We start from the raw sequence: 24,723 nt of genomic DNA, 5'->3' as shown, positions 1-24,723 counted from the left end.
TGTTTGCCATCTGAATGTCTTCTTTGGTGAAATGTCTGTTCATATCCTGTGCCCATTTTGCAATTGTGTTGTTTACCTTTATTTTGTTGTGGTGGACAACCATTTTTATAATACCCAAAACCCACTCACTGCTGCCAAGTTGACCCTGACTCATGACAATCTTCCTTCAGGATTTCAACACTGTGACTCTTTTACAGGAGATTATCTCCTCTTTCTCCTGAGAGAGACTGGTGGATTCGAACCGCTGGCCTTTCAGTTAGCAACTTGACACATAATTCAGAATGCCCCCAGGCTCCTTTTTTTACCACACAGTTGATTTTCATTCAGTAAATCCATTACTCCTCTTCACCACCACAGCTCAAAGACATCACATAGGTCAGGGTAGGTAGTTAATCCAGGTATAGGTGTCAAGGAGTTGAGGTCGTAGTTATGTTGTTTAGAATGTGACAGGTTACCAATAAGCACTGACAAATAAAAAAATCACTTGTGTATTATGGGAGAGGGGAGGGAAGAACAGTGCATATGTTCGAAGTGGCAGTGTAAAATAATCACAATATTTTCTTTAATGGCAAAAAAAAAATACACGTAACAAAACATTTGCCATTTCAACACTTCCAACACACATACACACACACGCACACACACACTTAAAAATAAGCAAGCAATAGAGGTATAAACTATTTGCCATTATAAGTTTAAGGTGAAAGAACTAAGTACAGAAAAAAAACCTTTGAGGAGTAAGACTGTAGCTAGCTTGAAGGGAAAGACCAACTTCTGTTTGTAAATTTACTCCCCTTTGTACAGGTTGCTAGAGAGCTCTGCTGGCCTCATGTATGAGTTGCACAGTCAACCCCAAATTGCATGTAGGGCTAACGATGAGCAAATTACAGCCTCTGAAAACCCCAGAGTTAGAAGTGAGTCGGTTCTGATTGGACGGTACATACCATCCACAACTATGTGGGCTGCTCAGGAACCCTGGGGTTGGTTAGGTTAAATGTCCAGCTGCTAACTGCAAAAGACAGCAGTTCGAACCTGTCAGCCTCCCCACTCAGTAAAGACACACAGCCTTGGAAACCTTTGGGGCGGTTCTGCTCTGGTCAGTAGGGGTGCTGAGTCGCCGCCAATGGGTTTGCTTTGATATGTGGTATAATGTGCAGATTCTTCAACAACCTGTGTTATGCGGATGACACAACCCTGCTCGCTGAATCTGAGGAGGACCTGAAGCGCTTGCTGCAGCAGGTGAAGGACTGTAGCCTCCAATAGGGATTGAAGCTCAACATCAAAACAAGGATTCTCACCACTGGGCCAATTGGCAGCATCAGTATGGATGGTGAAGAGATTGAGATAGTTAAAAGATTTAGTTTGCTTGGCTCCATAGTCAACAGTCTTGGTAGCAGCAGCCAGGAAATCAAGAGAAGAATTGCATTTGAAAAGTCAGCTGTGAGGGACCTCTCAAGAGTACTGAAGAACAACGATGTCAGGCTGGAGACTAAGGTGTGCCTGATCCGGGCTACAGTTTTTGCAGTTGCGTGCTATGCATCGGAGAGCTGGGGAGTGACTAGGGATGAAAGAAAATTGATGCCTTTGAGCTGTGGTGCTGGAGGAGAGTGTTGAATATACCATGGACTGCTAGGAGAACAGTTTCATTCAAGAGACGGTGAAACCAGGCTGCTCCTTGGAGGCAAGGATTCTAAGGCTTCGTCTGACATACTTTGGGCATGTTGCAAGGAGGGACTAGTCCTCAGAGAAGGAAGGTGGAGGGACAGCGCAGAAGAGGAAGACCTTTGATGAAATGGAATGATTCTATGATTGGCGTGATGGGAGTAAATGTCGGAGACGGTGAGGTTGGCACAGTATAGAGCAGGGTTTAGGGCTCTTGTACATAGGGTCGCTATGAGTTCTAAGCGACTCGACGGCACATAACAAATGTTATCTGCATATGTTGATATGCAGATAACATTTTCCTGGGGAGCTTTGGTAACTTGGCGGTTAAGGAGTCACAAATCACACCACCAGACCAACAGGCCACAGTTCGAATGCATCACCTAAAAGACGGGCAATCTCCTCCCATGAGACTTATGGCTGACCCACTGGCACGTCACCAGAACCCGGTGGTCCTTAGCTGCCACGTCCCAGTTGCTTGAATGGGCACCACGAGATGCAGAGGGTCAGGGTTTGCAAGGGATTCCTGGAGCGGGAGCGTGCGTGGCCTGACCCCTGTCTTCCCTGCAGTGTACCACTGGGTGGAGATGCGAACCAAGATGCACATTATGGGCTTCTGGGGCGCAGTCGTCAAGCCGCTGAATGAATCGTCAGCCACCGACCTGGGCGCCAAGCTGCTGGGCGAGGCCACCGTCTTCCTTGTGGCCGGTGCCTGCCTGTTGTTCGAGTTCTGGCGTCACCAGAGGCAACAGAAGCTCAGCAAGCAGGAGCAAAACACCGCCTGGGCCATGCTGCAGGACGACGTGGACCACCTGTCCCTCCTGCTCGAGGCGCTGCACGTGCAGGTGCAGGCGATGCCACCGTAAAGCGCCCTGGAGAAGCTGCGGGCGCAGGTACAAGAGCTGCGCACCCAGATACGCGCGCTGGACCCGCCGCCTTTGTCATCGGCAGCGACCCCGTGCCAGGGCTCGCCCCCGGCACCGTCCCCACAGCGATAGCCGACCTCCCCTGTGACACCGCCCGTTTCAGGCCACGCCCCCGACTCAGGACCCGTCCACACCCGAAGCAGAGCCTGGGAAGTAGGCGGTCTCAGAGCTGTAGGACCCTAAACAAGACTGGGGCTGACCCAGCTGGCCATTTGGTAACCTACCTGTCCCCAGTGAACACATTCTAACGGGGCTTGCCGCTTTCCCCCAGCCCATTGGTTTAACATATTGCAGTGGGAAGCCCTGGGGGCCTGGCAGAACACCAGTCTATTTGGATAAAACAAAATCGCATCCTGCACGTGGACCTTCCCAACATACACTTCCATTCACCAGAAGTACGGCCCCACCTCCTCTCCTCACACTGCTACCGCCCATCTTTTACAGGACACATCCGCACTCCTCCTCCTCCTCATTGGTACAGACCTTTTGTCATGAAAATGCAGCTTAAGTGGGGGCAGGGGAGGGGAAGACAAAAGCAAGGCTTTGGGGACGCCCTACTTAGTGAACCACGCTCCTGCTACTGCGATCCTTCCCTACCTAAATGGTTTGTTCCAACAGGGCCCTCCCTCCCCAGCCTTTAATCTGTGGTACAATCCACCTATGGCCTCGTAGGGATTAGTGCCAGCAAGATATGACGCCCCCCCCCAAAGATTCATCTTGGGCCAACCCATCCTTGTCATTTTGTCTCATCTGCCTTCAGTCTGCAGAGCTTGCTACATTCCCGACCTCTCTCCTCTTCAAGACAGTCACAACCCCCTAGCCTTCAGTATCAGAGCACTCAGGGACCCCCCCCCCATGCTCCAAGTTACAGCCGTGAGCCACTGTGTCTTCCATTAGATCCATCTATCCGAAATGGCCTCATCCAACAACAGGCGTAAACTTTTGACTTCAGTATTTTTTTTTTCTAGACTCTAAAGGTTTTAGAATTAATAAAAAGCACTGAATTAAAGCTGTCAGCTTAAGAACATGTCTGACAACCATGGTGTAGGCCTGGAAAATGGGTACAAAGCTCACGTAAAACGGGAGGAGGAAGTGGGAGGGGCAGGGTTCCCCTAGAAGCCCTTTTCCCTGTAGGAAAACTTAAGTTCAGGGGAAGCAAAGGGAATTGCCCCAAAGCCACACAGCCAACTAGGGACCACACAGCCAATCAGAGACCAGTCGATCAGGGGCCACACAGGCGATGAGGGGCTCCTTCCTCCAGAATGGGCAAGATGCTGGAGAGGAAGAGGCAAGATAGCCAGGGGTGCTGGGTGAGGAAGAAATGAAATGAGAAGAAGGGTGACACCCTGCACAGAGAAACGCGTCAACCTACGAACAAGGGACAAGCATGCCTCACGCTCATCAGAGCAAGCCATTCATATCACACCAGAGACCTTGGAATTTATAAAACCCAGCATGTTTATTTTGCAGGGCCCATTTTCAACAAGCTATAGGTGAAGGAGAAAGGAGAGGTTTCCCCATCTCCCTTAACCTTTCTTACCTATCATTTTCCCCAGGGGGTAAAAATGGCCAGAACCCCCTGAAACCTACTACTACTAAAAAAAAAACAAAACAAAACAAAAAAAAACAAAAAAAAAACACACACACCAACACGACCAAACAAAAAAGAAAAAAAAAAAACAAACCCAAACCAACTGAGGTTCCAAAAAAGTTACAGCATCTTAATTCCTCATAGAAAAGGGGAAGGAGCCAGAGGGAAGCGAGGGATTCCCTGGGCTGAGGGTGAGGTACTTACCCCCAACTTGATGGGGCAAAACCCCTTAAACAGCTGCCTCAAGTAGGACAAGCCTGGGGCTATAAAGCATGTAAAAACTCCCAGCACCCCGTTTTATCAAAACCAAGGAGAAAAAAAAATTTCCCTTCCCGCCCCATCCCCCAAAACCAAAAAATATATATATATATTTCTTTTCTTAAAAAAACAAAAATTCGAAGGCATTAAGCGATAAAGTGAATCTAGAACCAGGGAATGTGGAATTCCCTCCTTCCTTCCCCAAAACAGTGGGGCTACTTGGTACATCCCCAGTAGAGGAACCAGCCATGTGGGGATGGCAAAGGGGAAGGACCAAAGGGAGCGCAGGGTGGGGGCCTCCCCAGCCAATCAGCAGCCAGTATGGGTGTGGGCAGGGCGCCAGGGAAGCCACACCCTCTTGGAATTTTCCAAGCCGGATGGGGAGTGGGGAAGACGCATTCCTGTGTAGTCAGCCAATTCCTAGTCAAATAGAGGCAGGGAAAAGCTGGGTGACAGGTGGGGTGTGCAGAAACGAAGAGCGGGAGCGGGATCTTCTTGGTCCCCGGGGTCAGGGCGAACCCCGTTTCCTCAGCTCCTGTATAAAGGCTGGAAGGGAAGAGGGGTCAGAGGTCATGAGAAGCTTACTCCCTTTCAAACCAGGGGTCTTTCCAAGGGACCCACCCCTACCCCCCGTGTTAAACGTTTTGGGGAGGAACTTGCCTTCAATTATTTCCTCTTTTACTTTCTGCAGTTCCTTTCTCACTTCTTCTATAAGTTCCTAGAAATAAGAGAGTACAGCCAGTCAGGAGGGAAAGGGGGCTTGAGAAACTGCAAAGGGAGGGGATAAAAGTTCCCTCTGCTCCTTGACGGGCAAGAAAAAGGTGGTTCGAGACTCCATCTCTCCCCTCCCGGACATCACTGACAAGGTCACAGAATGACTGGAGAGTTTTGGGGATGAAGTCTAGATCCTTAGAGCCAGAAGAAAAGTACTGGAGGACAGCCAGTACCAAGGCTGGCAAGTGCATGGCGGGCTGCTGCCAAGTTCCCTCAGTGATTAGTGGTGGACGGCTGGCTGTCTGGGGCTGTGTACTGGGCACTCGTAAGGAGGAGTGTGGTGATCGATTAGTAAGGTCTGCCCCAGTCATGGTAAAGGCTGAACGGGCTTCCGTGTCATCCCCAACCTGATACAATTGCTCCACTGCTCAGATAGGAAAACTGAGGTGAGGATCAGCAACAGGACTCAGACCTTGTCTCTTCATGTGGCCTCTTTTTTTCCCCAGCCACCTCCCTACATACCTGTTTCACCCTCTCTAGGTCTGATTCGTCACTGGAGCTGGGGGTAGGGGGGTGGACCTCGGAAGTGGTCACTGAAGAAGATGACTTCATCCTGGAGTTAGGGTGATTTGGGACGAAAATGAGGTTAGAAAGGGGTGTCATATTTCTCCCATCCCAGGTGTCATATTTTGTCCATCTACCAAGATGGCAAAACGTGGGCTGTTTTGGGGGTGTGAGGCCCACCTTGGCAGAGTTGTGCTGTTCTTCTCCCAGGGCCTCCGCACTGGTTCTGGGGGACAGGCAACAAATCAGAAAGATCAGAAACAAGAAGCACTCCCCTCCACTCTTTCCCCCTCAACCTCCCTCATCAGCCTTCAAAGGACCATATCACGAAACTATAATCCCCAGCAGAGTTTGCACAACTCCTTCTTTAGGGTGCCTTATATGTAAAAACAAGGCATCCTGGGATTTGTAGTTCTTTGGGCCAGACTAGGCTCTCACTCACCGGTCTGGGCTGGGACTCTGGCCTCTGGCTCCTCCTGCTGGTGGGAAATAAGATTGTCAGTCCTGGCTCATTCTAGGTTCAAACTCAACATCTACCTCTCCCATTGATCCTACCCTGGGGTATATAGCCTGCAGGAGCTGAAAGAGCCCCTAACTCACATTGGCAGATTCATCCTTGGGAGGTTTCTCTCCAACCTGTGTGGCTTTCCTTCTGCAGGAGGCAGTAACAAAAACGAATGGTTTCAGCTCTTACCCAACTATCCCTTCCCAGAGTTCTACACAAGGGGATTCTAGAGTCCAGGATAGAGGCATTCATGAAGGCTATGGAAACCCTGGTTTGAGAAGTCAAAGACAGGGCTGCTGTCCTGAGATTCTCATGTTTGGGAGTCACACAATTTTAAGAGGGAGAGAGGATACCATTTTCGAACGCTGGGATTCTAGGCATAGGGTTTGCAAAAGATTTTCCAAGGTGCTGGAATACTATATTCTAGAATATTCTAGAAGCTACCAACCAATGGCAACCTGAGCCGTTTTAGGAGCTGACAATCCCTGGCTATCTGCCAAACCTGAACTTAAAGGGTCAACTTTCACGAAAAGAAACAAAACAGAGGTCCCGGAATGGGACAAAAGGGTAAATGGCCGTTAGCTAAAAGGTTCAAAAGCAAACCCAAACCCCACTGCATAGAGTCCTAACTGTGGGACCCCACCATCAGCTTCTGAGACTATGGGAGGAGAATGCCCATCTTTCACCTATAGAGTAGCTGGTGGGTTCGAACTATTAATTCTTCCCTTAGGAACCCGCCAGAGCTCCTTAGCAGGGAGTTCAAAGCCCTGAAAACGCTATTGAGCAGGTCTCCTGGGCCCACATGAGGTTCCCCCCTTCATTCTAGCAAACTAATTTATTTATTCTAGCAAATTAATTCCAACTCATAGGATTTCCTGCTGGTGGTGCAGTGATTCAAGTGCTTGGTTACCAACCAAAATGTCACCAGTTTGAACCTACCAGCTGCTCCTCGGGAGGAAAATGTGGCTGTTTCTCTAAAGCTCCCCTCTCCAGGAGGGGAGTTCCACTCTGTACTATAATGTCACGAGCCAGAAGCAGCTCAGTGGCAGTGGATTTGGGGGATTTCAATGAGGCCAGATCACCTGGTCTTTTCTCCCAAGCATTTAAACCTCTGAACCACAGAAGAAAACCCCCAGTACCTTTGGGGTGGGTTCAACTCATAGTGACCATCCATCCACTAGTCCCACCCCCAACCCCCGGCTGTAAATCTTTGAGAGCCTGTTAGATTTGAACTGCCAACCTTCCATTTAGTAGGCCAACATGCAACAAACTCTGCCATCACCGCTCCTTCGCTAACAACCAGAAACAAAGGAGGGAGCTGGTGGGTGCTTTTGGGGGCACTAGAACTTTCGGGATGTGTACAGGTACAGGAAGAAACCTCTCCAGTGGTCTGGGCCTCAGGTGGGTGTGGGGACTGCTGGCCGGCTGGGACAGCCCCGCTCCCCCAGCTCTCCTGAGGGGACAGAGGGGTCTGGACAAGGCTTTAGGCTCACCTCCGGGCAAACATGGCGTTCATCTCTTCCATGAGTCCCCCACCTGTGCTCCTCCCGCTCTCGGCTTTGGGGGCCAAGGGCCCCCCTGAGGTGTCTTCCTGCTAAAGAAATGAAAAAAGGGGGAGGGGGCTTGGTGTAAAAAGGGGAAGGACTCACCTCATTATTCCATCACAGTCCCCCTCACCTGACCCTCCAGAATGCTCACCTTGCTGACTTTCCTGAGTTTGGCTCCAGCAATGGCTGCAGCCAGTCCAGAGGCTCCGGCGCCTCCGCCACTGGAGCCCTGTGCCGCGGGGAGAGGGGGTGCAGGGGGTGGGCCTCCCCCAGCTCCATGCCCTGCTGCTGAGAGCCCTGAGGGGGGCAGGCCAGGGGGCGGAGGGGGGCCTGGAGGAGGGGGTGGTCCTGGAGGTGGGGGTGGCCCCCCAGCGGGGGGAGCAGGTGGACCTCCTGGAAGACAGACACACAAGGTATGTTAATGTGAGAGGAGGACCTCACTCTATTATGCAGCCCCCGCCGCCCAGTCCTCCAGGTCGTGCCCCAATTCCAGGCCAATCAACCACCTACCTGCATTGGAGATCCTGCGCTCAAGCTCCGGCTGCCTGCACAGCGGGCGACAGAGGGCAATCACTTAGGGCCAGTGACCTCCCCCGTGTCACTCCCAGGCCTCCAGCGGGCTGGCTCCTAATGCCCCCACCCATGTCTTCCTTTTCCAGCGCCCAGGGACAGGGTGGAGTGAGCAAAGGAAGGCCGAGTCTGAGGGACCAGACAGGGCCAAGATGCCAGCACCCTAGTCCCCGAACTTTCAGAAACACCTGGATTACGAACCAACAAATTCCTTTAAATTTTATCCAATTCTGGACCCAGGGAATCAGGGTACTTGGGATTTGTGGGGGAGAGTTTCTAGAACAAGTTAGGGCGCTCTGGGAAGGGGAAAAAAAATATGTGAACTGCTAGCCTTCTGGGAGTTGGAACATTGTGGAAAGTGAAATCTGAATTTGGACACGGGGATATTGGGGTTAGGGGACATGCCCAGCGAAGGGCCCCACCTCTTCGGCTGCTGCTCCACCTCCTCCGGGGAGGGGCCGTTCTGGACCGCCCAGGTGGGTGGTGCGGCAGGTGGCAGAGGCCCACCTCCTAGAGGTGAAAGGAGAAGAGTGTCAACCCGGGACTCTGCCCTGCCCTGCCCGGCCTGACCCTTGGCATTTTCCTGCCACAGCCTCCAGCAGCCCTGCCCAGGGGTGCTCACCTCCTTCCGCTGCACCTGGGAATGAGCCTTTACTCGTCAGAACCACTGCTGCATGGCTACTGTCAGTACTCAAGCCTTTAACCCCTGTGCCACCAAGACCTCCTTACATATAACCTAACCACGCCCTGCCATCCAATGGATTCCAACCCATGCCAACACACCTCCTGCCCCCATCAAGTTTCCAAAATCATTATCGGGGGCAGACCACCTCATCTGCTGCTCTGTTGGAGGGGCTGGTGGATTCAAACTTCTGGCCTTTGGGTTAACAGCCCAGCACGTAACACACGACACCACCAGGGCTGCTAAGTAGACTCTGCTGTTGTTACAAGCCGTTTACAAATTCATAGCGATCCTATGAACAGCAGATCTGAGCCTTGCCCTGTCCTGCGCCGGCCTGTCTCTCTTCATGAGACTGTGAGGACAGGATACAGCATTGAGTCATCGCCAAGAGGACTCTTTCGCCCTTTTCCTTTACAATTCCTGTGTCGTTTACTCTTTTGGCTCCAACAGCCGAGATGAATGATGTTTGCAGGAGGTCGAATGAAAGAAGTTACCTCTACGCTTGGTCGGTTGAGAGCTCTGGGTTAACAACCACCAATCCTTGGACAAACAGCGGAACCACTTAAGAGCCTCGCCAGTCCAAGTAGCTGGCATGCCGAGCTGAGCATGCGCATCAGCTTAGACCCTGGGTCGGCTCCACCTAGACCCCCTCGCCAACAGGGTGCAAGTGCAACTTTTAAAACACCAGCTGGGGCGAGCTCTGGTGGCCTAGTGGCAAGAAGTTACACTGCAACCCCAGAGGTGCACGAATCCACCAGACGCTCTGCTGAAGGAAGGACAATCTCCTCCTATACTAGGCAGATCCGATTTGACAGTACACACATAAAAAATGTAAAAAACAAAAACAAAAACAAAAACCACCAGCTGGGAGGTTCTCATTATTTAAAAAAAAAAAAAAAGCTTAAAAACGAAACTGAGGTGAGCTCTGGTGGCCTAGCTGCAAGAAGCTACACTGCGATCCCAGAGGTGTGTGGTTCAAATCCACCAGATGCTCTGCTGGAGAAGAAGGGGCAATCTCCTCCTGTACAAGTCAGATCTGATTTGACGGTACACACACACACACACACACAAATAATAACTAAAAAAAAAATAAATAAATTGATTTAACACATTAGAGTTGAGAGTGTCGCACTCTGAGGTACTGTCCTCAAAGGGGCACAAGGAGACTAGAGAGTCCTGGAATGCTCTAGAACTTCTGGAACATTCTGGAAAATAGTTTCACCTAGCTGGGCTTCGGGAGCTATGCTGGTGTGGTACTTAAGTAGCTGCACTGGTGACCCAAAGGCCGTTCTCCTCTCAGGTGGTTCAAATCCACCACCAGTGCTGAAAGAAAAAGATGGGTTGACTCTTCAGTGGGATTTACTGGACCTGATCAAGGATCAATTATAAGCCTGTCCCAACTCCACAGCAATGAGTAAGAATCGTACACCGACTGCATTTACCTGGGGTCACAAACATATAAAACACTCACAGGATCTTTCCACAAATGAGTAAACTGAGGCTGCACCAGTGCAAATGGCTTGGGCTGTTAACTGAAAGGTCTACAGTTCTATTCCACCAGTCACTTTGTCTCAGAAACCAAATCGGGAATCACTGGGGGTCAGAACTGACTTGACAGGACCGGGTCTTTATTAAAAGTTGGCAGTATGACCCCGCCCAAAAGCACCAACAGGAAGCAGACCTGCTCATCTGTAGAGATGAGAAACACCCCCCCCCCCATCCTATGGAGCTCATTCCTGCTGTGAGCGGTTGCCCCATGTTGGAACTGACTCGATGCTGAGAGTCTGATTTGGTAGACTACATGCCCGACTTCACAGTCCCCCTGCCCACCACCACTTCTGACCTTCTAATGCCTCTAGGGCGCTGGCCATGCCAGAGGCAAACTGCGCTGCGTCCTCCTTGCTGCCGAAGTTGAGGCCCCAGACCTGGCGGGCGTCACGCCACTGATGGAAGTTGGGGGTGGCCTGGTTGTACTTGACACCGCGGACGATTGCACAGTTGATGACCACCTGGAGGTCAGGTAGTAAAGGTGGGTGAGAGGTCGAGCGGGGTCAGGCATCAGGGGGCTCAGCCTGCGGGGGGTTAGTTAGGGAGGAAGGAGGGGGTGTCTTCACCTGTTGGTCCGGCTGCATCTTCCGGCCAACCACTCGGAAGGAGTTGGCCGTAGGGTTGTGGTAGATCTGGACACGGCTGAAGGCTTGGGGACCCGTGCCGGCAGGCAGCCATCGCTTGTTGCTGTCATCATAAAGCATGACAGTGGCCCGGCTGGAGCAGATGACGGTCTCACTGGCAGGAAGGGGAGAGGCTGGTTAGCCAAACGGTGGCACAGGCCCTCCTCTTGAGACCTGTCACCTCCTCTTTGGGAGGGAAAGACACAGGATGTGAGCGAGGAAGAGAGAGACACAGGTATAGGGAGACCAGTGGACAGGGAGGGAGTAGGAGACAAAGAGCCAGAGACTGGGAGTGGAAAACAAGGCAGGTGTAACAGAGACAGACAGAGAAGACATGCCGAAAAACCAGGGGAGAGAGAGACAGGGAGATCATGACAGAGGAGAGAGAGAGGGAAGGAAAAAAATCAGAAGGCTAAGGAAAAAATGACAGAGACAAGACAGGGGGTGGGGGCAGATGGGGAGACAGACAGGAAGAGACTGACAGACTTAAGAGAAAGGTGGGTCAGACTCAGAAAAAAAAGGATATACAGATTCAAAGGTGAATAGGGACAGACAGACTGGCAGCCACACACTGACAGACACACCAAGGAAAGATGGAAAGACAGGAATGCACACAGAAGGGACTGAGCTGAGGCCTTGGTCAGCACTGCTGACCGGCCAAGCACCGGGCGTGCCTCAGTTTCCCCATCTAGGTGCCATGTTTCTTTCTATTGTACAAAGGTGGCCAGGAGGCCTCACAGCACCAGGACACTGGGGTGGAGGAGCAGGGCAGGGGGCAGATGTGAGGCTGCCTAAGGCCAACCCCAACTCCAGGTTCTTCCACTTTCTCTCCTGCAGGGGAAATTCAGTGTCCATCTCATCCCTCAGGTTCATTTACGCAGGGCACCGAGTGCCATTTCAGCAGACCCACCCTGCTCTCGGGGACAGCAGACATGGGCGTGACCCACATGGCCCCAGTCCACTTTTTCAGACTGCCAGTCCCGAATAGAAGGAGCTGAAGTCAGGGAGGACCTCGTGGAGGAGGTGACTTCTGACTCAGCCTTGGGGTTAGTGGCTCAGGCCCCCAATCCCCCCCCCCCACCAGCCTGGGTTACAATCCCCACTGAGCTCCTACTCCGCTGTGACTCAGGCAGGACCTTCTCACTCACAACTCATCTTCCTCTGCAGACAGGGAAGAAGGCAGTCCCCACCTCTCAGGGCCACGCACAGCGTCTGGCACTTCCTGGGCCACCTGTCAGCTGCCCTAGTCAAAGGTGCCCCAGGACAGCTGCCTCCCTCAAGAACCCCAGCCCACTGGGGTTCAACCCTCCCTGCCTCCAATGAGGAAACCAAGCTCCAGACAGGAAGAGACTTGCCCAAGGTCATACACACCAGGGGGAAGTGCTCATCCCCGCCTCACCCGCACAGTTTTTTTCCTGAAAAGAGGAAGTTGGCGGTCAGGAGTTTCCGGGGAGAGAAATTGCACTGCCGCCCCCCCACCCCCCCAAAGCGGCTTGGTCAATGCTGCTGCTGTTAAAGGCCCCTCTCTCTTCCTCCTTGGGCGGGAGGGGAAAACCCCTTAGCAGACTCAGCTGAGCATGGGGCAGCTGGGCTGTGTGCTCCAAGTTACCATAATCACAGGTAATAATCCTCATCTGGGACTCACTGGTTCAGGAACCCTCCAGATGAGCTTCCTCCTCAGTTCCTCAATTTTTTCTCAACCACAAGGTCTGTGGTGTTCCCTCATCATCCAGGTGAGGTTTATAAACCGCAGCCTGGAGAGGCTGAGCAACTTGCCTCCGGTCACACAGCCAGTGACTGGCAACAGAAAGACGTGAACCCAGGCCACTCAGCTCCTGGTCTTCGCCACTGGCCACCACATGGATCCTGTCTAAATACCAGGTGCCGTTTCCAGACAAGCACAGCCTCCAGGGCCATTTCTGGCTGCCATGGGTGCCCCCCCCCCCCCGGCAGGGTAGGGTTAAGTCCTCACCCACACCTGCCACCTGCCCACACCCAGAACAGACTCTGGCCAGGCGCCCGGGGCTGCCTTCGCCACCCCACCCCACCCTGGTTGCACTTTGCTCTGCCAGGTGGCCCTGCCCTGCCGAAGCTGGGGCCTGCCCGCAGAGCAGGGCACCAGGAGGGTGACCCTGGGCCAGCCCTGTCTACCTCTAGGATGCGGCATCCTCCATCCCAGAAACATTCCTGTCAGACCCTCCCCTCCCCTTCTTGGAAACACCAACAGCTCACAGCTTCCATCTGCTCCCACGATCTTGATGATTTCCTCTCCTCCCTCTCCCAGTGGCTAGCTCCATTCCAGCCACAGCAGACTCCACGCTGCTCCCCATGCACTCTTGATTCAGGGCCTGTGTATATAAGCTCTTCTTCAAGCCTACATTTTCCTCTCCTTCAGGTCTCTGCGTAGAGGTCACCTCTTTCAGGAAGCCTTCCGGGACTACCCTGCTGACACTGCTTCATAGCACCCAACCCCGCCTGGCATAAAATATATCACTGTCAGTCTCCCCACCAAAATGTCAGATCCACAGAATCAGTGCATGCCTAGAATGGCATGAAGTACAGACTCAAAGCAAACCTACTGCCAGGGAAGATCCCCAACTCATAGTGACCCAACAGGACAGAGGAAAATGGCCCCACAAGGGGCGCCAGGCTGTGAATCTTCACGGAAGTAGACTGACTACCTCATCTTCCTCCAGAAGAGTGCCTGATGGGATCGAACTACCAACCTCTTGGTCAGTAGACAAAGGTTATCGGCCACTGTGTTGTGATGACACCTACAGCCCAGGGGCCAGTTCCCCCTCAGTGACCCTTCCACCGGGTCTCCAAAGCTGCCCAGCTTGACAGGAGGTGGCTTTGCGCTTTCTCTGACGGAGCAGCTGGTAGAGTCAAAGCCCTGCCAGGGGCCCTCCCGCACATCACACAGTAAGTTCCTAATAGTCGTTGGCGCAGGCAGTGAAGCCCTCAAAGACTAGCAGAGAGGCTGGCGATTCTACGTGGACCCTCCCGAAGTTTCTGCAGAAGACGCTGGCTATCTGGAAAGTCACCACCCTGTAGACCCTGTGGAGTGGTTCTAATCTGCACACACAACTTCGCTTTGAGTCAGGACTGACTCAGCACCAAACACATCTCTAAACAACAGCAAAGTCTCAACAACAGCCGCTGAGATCATTGGTGGGGCCATGGTCCCAGGCACTTTGCTCCGGGGTCCACACGAAAACTTCACCACCACCCTTGGAGGACAACACTGACAACCCTCTGAAGAACCGAGTACACAGAGAGGTGAGGCCACCCACCCCGGGTCACACAGCAAGCCAGCACAGGAGCTCAGGTTTAAAGCCATGTCCTCCCCAAGTCCCCTTCCCCCAGCCCTTCCGTGGGGTTCTTGAACCATATTTAAAGATGCGGAAACAGCTCAGAGGTTTTTTTAATTTAAAAACACACACAACAGGTACAAAGTGGTGTATATCAGAGGTGTGGCTTGTTTTTTTTAAAGGTGGGGACGATATAAATACATCAGCACACAGGGGTGATATATCCTGGGGCTATTTCGCATGAGCCTAGCTGTGGCTGCCTCTGGGGGGGGTGGGAAGACGGATGATGGGGGACAGGAAGGGGGAAATTTTGCACTGTCACCCGCCGTGAACTACTTATTATTCTCTCCCTCATACTTCTTTTAGATTACTATTACCTACGGAAAAGCCACCTAGGACTTAAGTTCTGAAAAAGAAAAATGTATAAAACATACGCTCGAACAGAAAATCCCACAGCCAGGAAGTAGAGGAGGTTGGAATTGGGTCCCACTGATGCCAGTGATCTCCTGGGGCCTGGCACCCCAAGACCTGATGTGGGAGTCTTCCATCTCAACTTCCGTGCTGTGTGACTTCATCTGTCTGGGTCTCGGTTTCTCACTCTGGGAAATACAATGCACTTGGGTTTGTCTTCAGGGATGAATTAAGGTGCTCTGGTGGTGGGGTGCGCTCATTACACGGCAGGCAGCAAACTGAAAGGTCAGTGGTTCAAATCCACCAGTCTCCTCTTATAAAGATTTACAAGTAGGGTCAAAATCAGAATCGACTGATCGGGTTAGTTTTATTCAGAACTGATCATCAAAACGGGAGGGCACGAGCTTCCCATCACTGGAGGTAATCAAGCACAGTGACTCCAGTTTACTCAAACCATTTAGACTGAAAGTTACTCAGACCTTGCAATCCTGTCTCTCCCTTTGCCTTTACCAAAGATCTATCCCCTTGCCACCTTATCTCATAAAACTTGGGACCCTCCACCCTTCTATCTCAACCCTAACCTTTGTAAAGCACAAATCTTCCTGGAGTTGAAGCAATTCTGGGTAGGAAACTAGACTGAGGCTCCCGGTCCTGCCTGTACTGATGTGGTCTCATTCCGATCCTTTCTCCTCCACAGGGTCTCAGCTTCCCATACGAGAATAGGAAGGTGACTTGCCCTGCCCAGGTTTCCTTTTTGCTTGTCTGTATTATCTTAAATGTTCCTACAGTCAAACTATGTACTTGTATTTGAAAACCCAAACCTGCTTTCCCTTTTCTTTAATAACACAGTCATTTGGAGGAGGCCTGGTGTCCAATTCAGGCTTGGTAGTGTCCAAAATGGTTTGACTTTAACAGGAACTAACTTCTCTGTGCCTCCGTTTTCTCATCTGTAAACTGGGAGGGCTGGAAGAGCATCAACCTCTTAGAATTCTTGTTGTTGTTGTGTACCATTAAGTTGGAACTGACCCTCCACTGAGTTTTCAGAAGCCGTTAATCACACAGGAGAAGACTGCTCATCCGTCTCCGTGGAGCAGCTGGTGGATTCGAACCACATGCCTTTGGGATTGCAGCGCAGCTTCTTGCCACTAGCCCCACCAGAGGTCCCTCTCAGAACTCTAGCGAGGGTTAAAGGAACATTACTCAATTGTGTTTTAAATGTTGTCTTCTAGTCAGAGCAAGCCTTTTAAGTCAAATTTGTAGCTAGGTCAACCGGATAAACTCAGTTCTTATTTTAAGCCTTATGTTAGTGTGAGAAGCACAGTGGCCACAGAACCTGGCTGTTAACTGGAAAGATCAGCTGTTCGAACCCACAAACCGTTGCCATGCAAGGATGAAGCAGTTGTTTCTGTAAAGAGTCACTGCTTTGGACAGTCTATGGGGCAATTCTCTACTGTCCAACCAGCTCAGAATCAACTTGATGGCTGTAGATTTGGGTGTTTGATAAACCCAAGAAAAGTATGAAAGTTCTCACAAGTATTTCAAGCTGTCATGAAAATGACTTTAGAATTTGTTCCCAGGAGGCGTTGGTTCAGTCAAGGTTTCAATTTATGAGCTGTCTGTAAAGGAGCAAATGGGATTTCCTCACCCAAAGGTGGCCTAGAACAATAATTAACAATTACTGCTTACTGAGTGGTGCTCTGGTGGCCTAGAGGGAAAGGAGTTACCGTGCCAACACCAAAGATCAGTGGTTCGAGTCCATTCCCCCACAGGAGAGACATGGGCAATCTCTTGTGATTTAGAGCCTCTGAAAAAAGGCGGGAGGGTCAGCTATGAGCCAGTTAAGACTCCTTGATTATTAATTTTATTTACAGAAGGGAGACCTTGTGGCTTAGTTCAGAAGGCCTCGCCTCTCTGGCCAGCAGACTCCACCAGTGGACCTGAGGGAGAAAGGTGGGCAATCAATCTCCTGCTGGGTAATTTACAGCCACAGAACCCCAAAGGAGGGTCAGCTACAAGCAGCTTCCTACTCTACAGCCATGAGTGTTTATTTACTGGAGGGGGGGGGGCCCTCAAACACTTCCGGACTCCTTCCCGCCTGGTGACCCTCAGACCTCTGTCCCTCTTCCCGGACCTCTCAGCACAGCGGCCCAAAGTCTTGTACACAGGAGACACTCAACAAATATTTGTCAAACTGGGAGAAAAAGAAATATGGCTTGTAATTTTCCATCTTTAACATCTTCTCTTCCAACTGGCTCCGAGACTGGCGACTGTCCCCGGACCAACCAGAACTGGATCCGGGCCCTCCTCCTTCCTCTAATTGCCTAGATTTGTAGAGGTGTGTCCCCCCCCCCCCACGCCCTCCTGCAGCCATGATTTCCTCAGTTTCCCCATCTGGGAATCAATAAGGAGCCTCCTTGCCCTTGGTGAGGGGGCAGGGCACTCTCAGGGGGAAGGTGGGTGTGGTCACCAGAGAGGGTGCCCCTCAAGAGATGGCACTGACCCTCTGTCTACTGGGTCAGGTTCGACTTTGGCCGTCCCCCCACTCTCCCAAGGGGTGAGAGGTTGGTCCACCACCAGAGTGGGGCCCTGGGGGAGGGCCAGGACTTGGGGGCAGAAAGGAGGGCGGGAGGCCGGCCCAGAAGCTGCTCCTGCCCTTTTACGGTCTCAGTATGTGAGGCGCATTAACTCGGACATCCGCCATCCGCCTTCCCTGGGACCGGAAACGCGCCTGGGGGGGGCCCCAAGAGGCGGGGCTGGGGGGGTGGTGGGTGGGAGAACGGCGTCCTGTCCCCTGGGAAAGAGGGTGAGGGAAGACCGCAAATGCCCCCTCTCCAGTGCAGCCCCCAAGGGATGTGGCTGCAACGGGGAGAAGGGCGGGGACGCGGGGCAGGAAGTCTGGAGGGTGACAGTGGGTGCCCCCCCGGGCTCCGAGAATTTCCCAACAATCCCCTTCCCAGCAGAAGGAACACTTGGGGAGAGGGGAGTTTGCTAAGCGTCGTAAAAAAGTAAAGGCACCCCAGGATCAGAAGCAGGGGGATGAGGAAAGTGGGAGGTGCGGGCCGCAGGGGGTTAATCCCCCCAGCAGGCCCCCGGGGGCCTTCCCCTGCAGGCTGAGGGGTATGGGGCAGGAAGTCCCAGAGGGAGTGGAGGAAGGGAGATAGTATTGTCAGACTTGGGCCCCAGGGGAAGAGAATATGGGGGTGGCGAGTCCCTTCCCCTAACCCCAGCGCGCGCACGGGCCCCGCCCTCAGGTAAGCCCAGGACTTTTCGTAGAGGGCCCGCCAAGGGACGGTCCCAGGTGGCCACGGGCCCCTCACCCCCAGGGTGAAAACTGCTAGCTGGAACTCTTTGGGAAACCCAGGTTCCAGTGGGGTGCAGGCTTTGACCTTGACGCTCTCCTGCGCCCCCTCCTCCGACCCCACAGCTCCCAAGGGCCCCCCACAGGGGTGGAGGGAAGGGACGGGGAGGAGGAGGGGCGGGGTGGGGAGAGCAGCCCGCCCCCCACACACACCAGCTGTCTCGACAGGTGAGTCAGGAAGACAAAGGCCCCTCTTCCCCCAGCTGCCGCGCCCCCTCCCTCCCGGGGCCGCGCGCAGGTGGGGGAGCCGGGCCGCCCTGCTGGCCGCGGGCCGGGTGCCGCCCTCCGGCCGGCGCGCTCGCTCCGTCCTAAGCACCGCCGGTGTCGGGATGACTGTGAGTGCAGACGGACGGGGGAGGGGAGTCCCAGCCAGACCCTCGAGTTCGCGTCTGGGTCCGTCAGTCCGTCCGCACCAGCCTCCTCCACGAGGGCATCTGAGCGGCCCTTGGAATTTAGGGGGTTAGGAAGTACCCCTGACGTTAGGGAGGGTGGTCCCACTTAAGGACGCTTTTCCAGCACCACGTACAAGGCGACCCACCCCACCCCCCAGCAAGGGTCTGACTCTCAGCCTCGTCCAAGTCCCAGAGCCTCTAGCCTGGGTACCCCCCCCCAATCATCCCTCTCACAGTCCGAGTTGAGGTTTAAGGGGGACTCTGACCTCCGTCTGCACCACGGCATCCCAGCGAGAGAATGTGCCAACTTGGAGGTCCCCTGAAAGTCTCTGAAATTCGGGAGTAGCCCGGAGCGCGCACCCCCATATCTAAAGGGGTTCCAGGAGAACCTCACCGGTACCGCCCCAAGCTTGGGGCAGTCATGGGGAGGTGGTCAAGATTGGGAGCTCGCCCAAGAGGGATTCAGCTTTTCATCCAAGGCTCCCAGTGCCCGCTCCCCAAATTTCAGCCCGAACGAGCTGGGGGAGGGTGGACAAAAGCAGGGCGGGGAGCTCGCGCCGGGTGGGGAAGGGTCGGGCGGCAGTGCCCGGCTCACCTCATGGCTGCTCACAGGCGGGCCGTACGCCCACGGGCTGAGTGCTCCCCGGGGCGCCCCGGGCGCGCGGTTCAGAGGTTCGAGGCTAGCTCCTGCTTCTGCTCAGTCTCCCCCAGGGTCCCGCCCCATAGAGTCCGGCTTCCTGGGGGGGAACGTGGCTGGGGCGGGTCCTCGGGTGTCTCCTCCCGCTGGGGGTTTGGTGGGGGGGGTGCCTGCGGTGGGCAGGGGGTGCGGCGTCCCCTCCCCGGCGCGCCCCCTCGGCCGGCAGCGGCTACAATGTTACTCTTACTACAGTACTTCTCTACATTTCGTTCCAAAATTCCACTCCCCGCACCCACAATGCCCCGCGCCTTAAAGGGGCCGCGGCCGCCTCATGGCTGGGGGTGGAGGGCGCTTAAAAGGGCAACGCTGCACCTTCGACTTCCGCTAAATTTCCTCACCCAGTGTGAGGGCTGCACGAGGGTGCACTCTAGGGGTCACCCCTAAATTGGGGCAGAAGCTGGGTCGAGGATAAAGGAATCCTCCTATGATCCCAGGTGTCTCCCAGGATGGCAATGCTTAGGGCGATCGAAACCGGGGTACAATTTCTCCCTCTACGCTCTCCCCATGGACTTCATTTCTTTCCAGGTTGTTCAGTTAAAAGGGGTGGGGGGCGAGAGTTCAGACCCTCACAGAGGCTAAGCACTGAGCTTTTCACATGTCTTCCCTCAATCCCACCTTCGGAGACACCCCCCACCGTCTTTCTTAGCCAATTTGAGGGGGGACTTTGGGGGAAGAGTGAGCCCCTCCCCCGCGTGGAAGGGGGGCAAGGAGGATGAGGAGGTAGGGTCCCACCCTTCTCACCGCCCCCTGCCCGCCCCGCCCGCCCCGGGAAGGTGAGGAGGAAGTGGGCGGAGGGGGCGCGGCCGGCCGCTGACTCACAGCCGCAGGGTCGGGGCGTGGGGTGAGCATGGGGGTGGGGGCTGGGGAGGCAGGCAGGGGTTGGGGGGGCGGCGCAGCGCCGGGCATAGGAGTGGGGGGAGGGTCTCCAGAGTGGCCTCCTCCCCAGGCGCGTCCAGCTGTGACTGAGTTTCGCCTGCGGAGGATGGTGGAATCATCCTAGCAATTTAGAGCGCCTGTAGGCGGTGGGCTGGGGTATCTCAGGGTGTCCGCTCCCCGGAGCCTCCTGCCCTGAACGCCAGCTCCAGGCTGAGCCGCGACTCCTTCCCAGGCGTCTGCAGCCCGGCCCGCAGGCTCCGCCCTCTGACGTCACGGAGGCCACGCCCCACCCGAAGAGCGCCACCTGGTCCCGGGGAAGTTCCTGGCCAGGGATTGTCGCTTCCAGGGGTTCAGATGGGTAAATTGAGGCCTGGAGGCAGGGAACGTTATCTGAGATCTGTCAAGGTAGAATGCCTCAGGATCCATCAGGGGGGATGGTGACCCCTCTAGACCAAGCTCTGGCTTGAATTCCCTTGAGTCATTGAGCAACACCCCCACCCCTCCCCTTCTCCACCCTACCCCTGGGAGACCTTAAACCTGATCCACCTGGTAGCAGTTGTTTCCCAATATCTCTTCTCGTCTCGTGGTGGGAGTTCGCTGGGGACAAGAGTATCTCCTTAATCAATTTCTGGCCTTCAACGACTTTTGCTAGACTCAGAGCAAACAGCCAATCAGCCCACTGCCAGTAAAGTCGATTTCGATTCCTAGCGACCTTGGAACCTTGGAAGACAGAGAACTACCCCATAGGGTAAGGTTTCCAGGCTGTAAATCTTTACGGACCCAGACTCCCTCATCGTTCTCCTCCAGTACAACTGGTGGGTTCATACCTGAGCTTTCTGTTACTACTCCAGTACTTTACCCGCAGCGCTACCACCAGGGATCCAAGGCACCACAGTCCACAAACATTTGTGCGATCTAAGAGCCTCAGTTCTGTGAAAGCTTAGTGAAGTCCTTTCGTTCTGAGTCCACTTTCCCATCTATGAAATGGGAGGAGAGACTTTTTCAGGTAATAAATAATTGCGATTTTTTTTTGGTCATAAATAAATGGGTTTTTTATTATTATTATTAATTTTAATGAAAGTTTACAGAGTCTGAGGATTTCCATTCATCTCTTTTGTATATTCTTGTTTGTTTTTTAAAACTACTCCTCTTTTAAAATGTCTAAGGAGCTTCTTCGGTGGGTGGCTTAGTGCATTACACATTGCCAGCTGGAAAGGTCATCCGTTTGAATCCACCAACTGCTCCTTGGTTTAAAAAAAAAACAACAAAACAAAAAATGGACAGTCTTCCTGTAAATATCTGCAACCCTAGAAAGCGAATGGAGGGAGGGGCACTGTGCTTTTGAACCAACTCAGCAGCAATGGCTTTGTGTTGGAGTTTGCTTTGGTTTGGTTTGGTTTCTAGGGGATTCTAGAAATCCCTGAGTGGTGTGAATGGTTGTAAAACATTGATGGTTCGAAACAACCGGAAGGTGCCATGGAAGAAAGGTCACAGCTTTGGAAACTACTGAGTAGTTCCACTTTGTACATATGAAGTTGGTGTGTGTGTGTGTTTTAGAGCCAATAAGGGACCAAGTTATGTAAACTTTTTTAAAATAAATTTTTCCTCTCCTTTTTATTTCTAAACATTTTTAAATATAAATTATACATAATAATAATTGTTGTTGATTACTGTCGAGTCGAGCACAACTCATAGCGACCCTATAAACAAAAGGCCCAAAGCCTTTCTATAATTATCGTCATTTATCCAAGTACATGGAGTTTCCAGAGGCATGTTATTTCGGAAGTGGATGCCACTACTGCTTCCAAATCTCTCTTGAACTGGGAGCTCCACCAAACACAGTCCACCATGGGTAACCGTTATGGTTATAAACCACTTTAGCAATCTTAGCTATTGGTTATGTATCACTGAGTGCAAATATGTTGTTATGTGCCATCGAGTTGCCTGCAACTCATAGCAACCCTCTGTACAATAGCCAGTGCTGAGCCAGTCTCACTGACTCCGACACACCTATTCCCATTGCCCTAGTTACTGCATCAATCCATTCCGTCTCATCCAGAGGCTTCCTCTCCTGTGTTGTCTCTCACTCTCCAGCCGAGCATGATCCTTCTTCTCCAAGGATCATTCCCTCCTGGCCACATGCCCAAAGTATGTGAGACAGAGCTTCAAAATCCTAGCCTCCAAGGAGAAACTTGGTCTCACTCTCTTCAAGACAGACCTATTTGTTTTCTTGGCAGTCCATGGTATGTTCAAGATTCTTTTTCTATCATCCTCAGTCATAATCCAGCTCTCTGATACATAGAACATACTTCCAAAGTCCATCGACTGGATCAGGTGCACCATAGTCTCTAGACGGACATCATTGCTTCTCAGTAACCTGGAAAGGTCCCTGACAGCAGATTTACCTAATGCAATTCGTCTTTGGATTTCCTGAGAGTGCAGATGTAAATACATGTAAAACTTAACCCATTTGCATCAGTTGAGGTCTGACCTACAGTTATCCTCCATCAGGTTCACAAGGACATAAAACTTTATGGGAGAAGACTACTCGTCAGGTTCCTGCACAGCAGCTGGTGATTTTCTATGGGGAAGTTATGTAAACTTCTTAACCAGAACCAAACACTGAGGTTTGCTGGTCTTGGAGGCATTAGGACAACAACAAGGTTAAAAATACAAGACGTAGAAATCATTCTTCGCTCCAGTACCATACAAAACGTGTAGCAAGATCCCTGCATCAGAGAACTCTCTTGCATACATGTTGGGACCAATTGAATGGTATTTGTGACCATAATGGTGTTAGGAGCTCTGGTGGCCTAATGGGTAAGGAGTGGCACTGCCAACCCAAAGGCAAGCAGTTGGCATCTACCAGCTGCTCTGAGGGACAAAGATGGACAGTTTACTTCCGTGTGATTTGTTGTTACGTGCTGTTGAGTCATCTGAGACTCATAGCGACCCTGTGTACAACAGTCCTACACTCTGCTCCATCCTATGCCAATCTCACTATCTCCAACATACCTACCCCAACTACCCAAGTCACTGAATCAATCCACCTCATCGAGGGTCTTCCTCTCCTGCGCTGTCCCTCCACCCTCCCAAGCATTATGTCCCTCTCCAAGGACTGGTACCTCCTTGCAACATGTCCAAAGTATGTCAGACGAAGTTTCAGAATCCTTGCCTCCAAGGAGCAATCTAGTTTAACCCTCTCTTGGATGAATCTGTTCATTTTCTTAGTAGTCATGATATGTTCAATACTCTTCCCCAACACCAGAGATCAAAGGCATCAATTCTCCTTCTATCATCCCTAGTCATTGTCCAGCTCTGACACATACCAAGTGAGTGCAAAGGCCATGGACTATATCAGGCACACCTTAGTCTCCAGAGTGACATCATTGTTCTTCAGTACTTTGGAGTCTCTGAAAATACACAGGAAGGTCAGTTTTGAGTCAGTTCTGCTTTGAAGGCACAAGAAACAGCCTAAAAGTTCACTGGAGTGAGGGAAAACTCAAGCATATCTTTCTTCTGGGCCACATCAGAAAAGACTGAAGTGTGTAATTGCCTGGAAAACAGAGCTCTAAGATAACTGCTGAGTGAGAGAAGACAAGTTATCTAATGATACGTATGGTGTGAAAGCATCAAGGAAATTGCAAAGGAATCATGTTTGCTGGAGGTGCCTATCTGTATATGTACGTGTGTGTGTGCGTGTGCAGAAGCAGGAGCCCTGGAGGCGCAGCAGGTAAGTACTTGGCTGGTAATCCACAGACTGGGAGTTTGAAGCCACCCACAGATTCTTGAGGAGAAGGCTAGTGATATGCTTCCTTTAAAGCAAACCCATTGGACCACACAAGACTCAATTTCCATGACACTGAGAGCAGAAGATCTAAATGGTGCCCGGCTACCATTCCTGTCCTCTGTAAATGGAACCACAGTAGAAGATCCTGGTCAGAGTGGGGGATATGTGGAAGAAAACTCAAAAACATCAAAAAGGCCAGGCTTACTGGTCCCAAAGAAACTGGTGAAACTCTTGAGGCTCTAGCCCTTAGTTACCCTGCAAATCTGGAGCAAAATTCACTTTCATAGTTTCACCTTTCTGCCAACAATAGAGGCTAAGGTGACGCTGTATGGTGACTAATAACGCCAGGTGGGCACTCACTCCTAAGAATAATCAACCAAATATGGTCAAAAGAGTGGCATTTGCTCAAGGATAAAGCCCCGGAGGCAGGAAGGAATGTAATAGAAAGATTAATGGAATTGAGAATGACAGGGAGGAAGTGGGGACTGTGCCATTAGATGTGGTTATTGTAATTGATGGTGTGAAATAAAGCGTGCATGAATGGTTTGCTTTGCAAACTTAAATCAGAAAAAAAAAAAAACAAAAACCCTACCAAAACACAAAAATACAAAAACCAACAACAAAACCCCAAACAAAAAAAACAGCGAACTCATGGGCACTAAGTTGATTCCAACACAGAGCAACCCTCACAGGACGCG

At 52.2% G+C, this 24,723-nt stretch overlaps 1 protein-coding gene and 1 pseudogene across 1 annotated transcript; one reads left to right on the top strand and one right to left on the bottom strand.

Moving 5' to 3' along the window:
• On the top strand, positions 1 to 2,660 carry LOC102866186 (annotated as a pseudogene).
• Positions 2,661 to 4,945: 2,285 nt separating this feature from the next.
• VASP (vasodilator-stimulated phosphoprotein) lies at positions 4,946 to 19,262 on the bottom strand. The gene is made up of 17 exons (XM_006901268.1): positions 19,258 to 19,262; positions 19,114 to 19,180; positions 18,929 to 19,030; positions 18,424 to 18,714; positions 17,928 to 18,022; positions 11,134 to 11,305; positions 10,863 to 11,028; positions 8,760 to 8,847; positions 8,278 to 8,312; positions 7,919 to 8,160; positions 7,714 to 7,811; positions 6,316 to 6,367; positions 6,158 to 6,191; positions 5,896 to 5,941; positions 5,674 to 5,764; positions 5,098 to 5,155; positions 4,946 to 4,983 (listed from the first exon to the last, which is right to left on the bottom strand). Exons 1-17 carry the CDS (start codon positions 19,260 to 19,262, stop codon positions 4,946 to 4,948), a joined length of 1,680 nt encoding a protein of 559 aa, XP_006901330.1.
• Between the last annotated feature and the right edge of the window lie 5,461 nt (positions 19,263 to 24,723).

This window comes from Elephantulus edwardii, unplaced genomic scaffold (genome assembly GCF_000299155.1).
Source record: "Elephantulus edwardii isolate Elephantulus edwardi_28Jun2011 unplaced genomic scaffold, EleEdw1.0 scaffold00315, whole genome shotgun sequence".
NCBI classification, from domain to species: Eukaryota; Metazoa; Chordata; class Mammalia; order Macroscelidea; family Macroscelididae; genus Elephantulus; species Elephantulus edwardii.
This window is presented reverse-complemented; position numbering and strand designations above follow the sequence as displayed.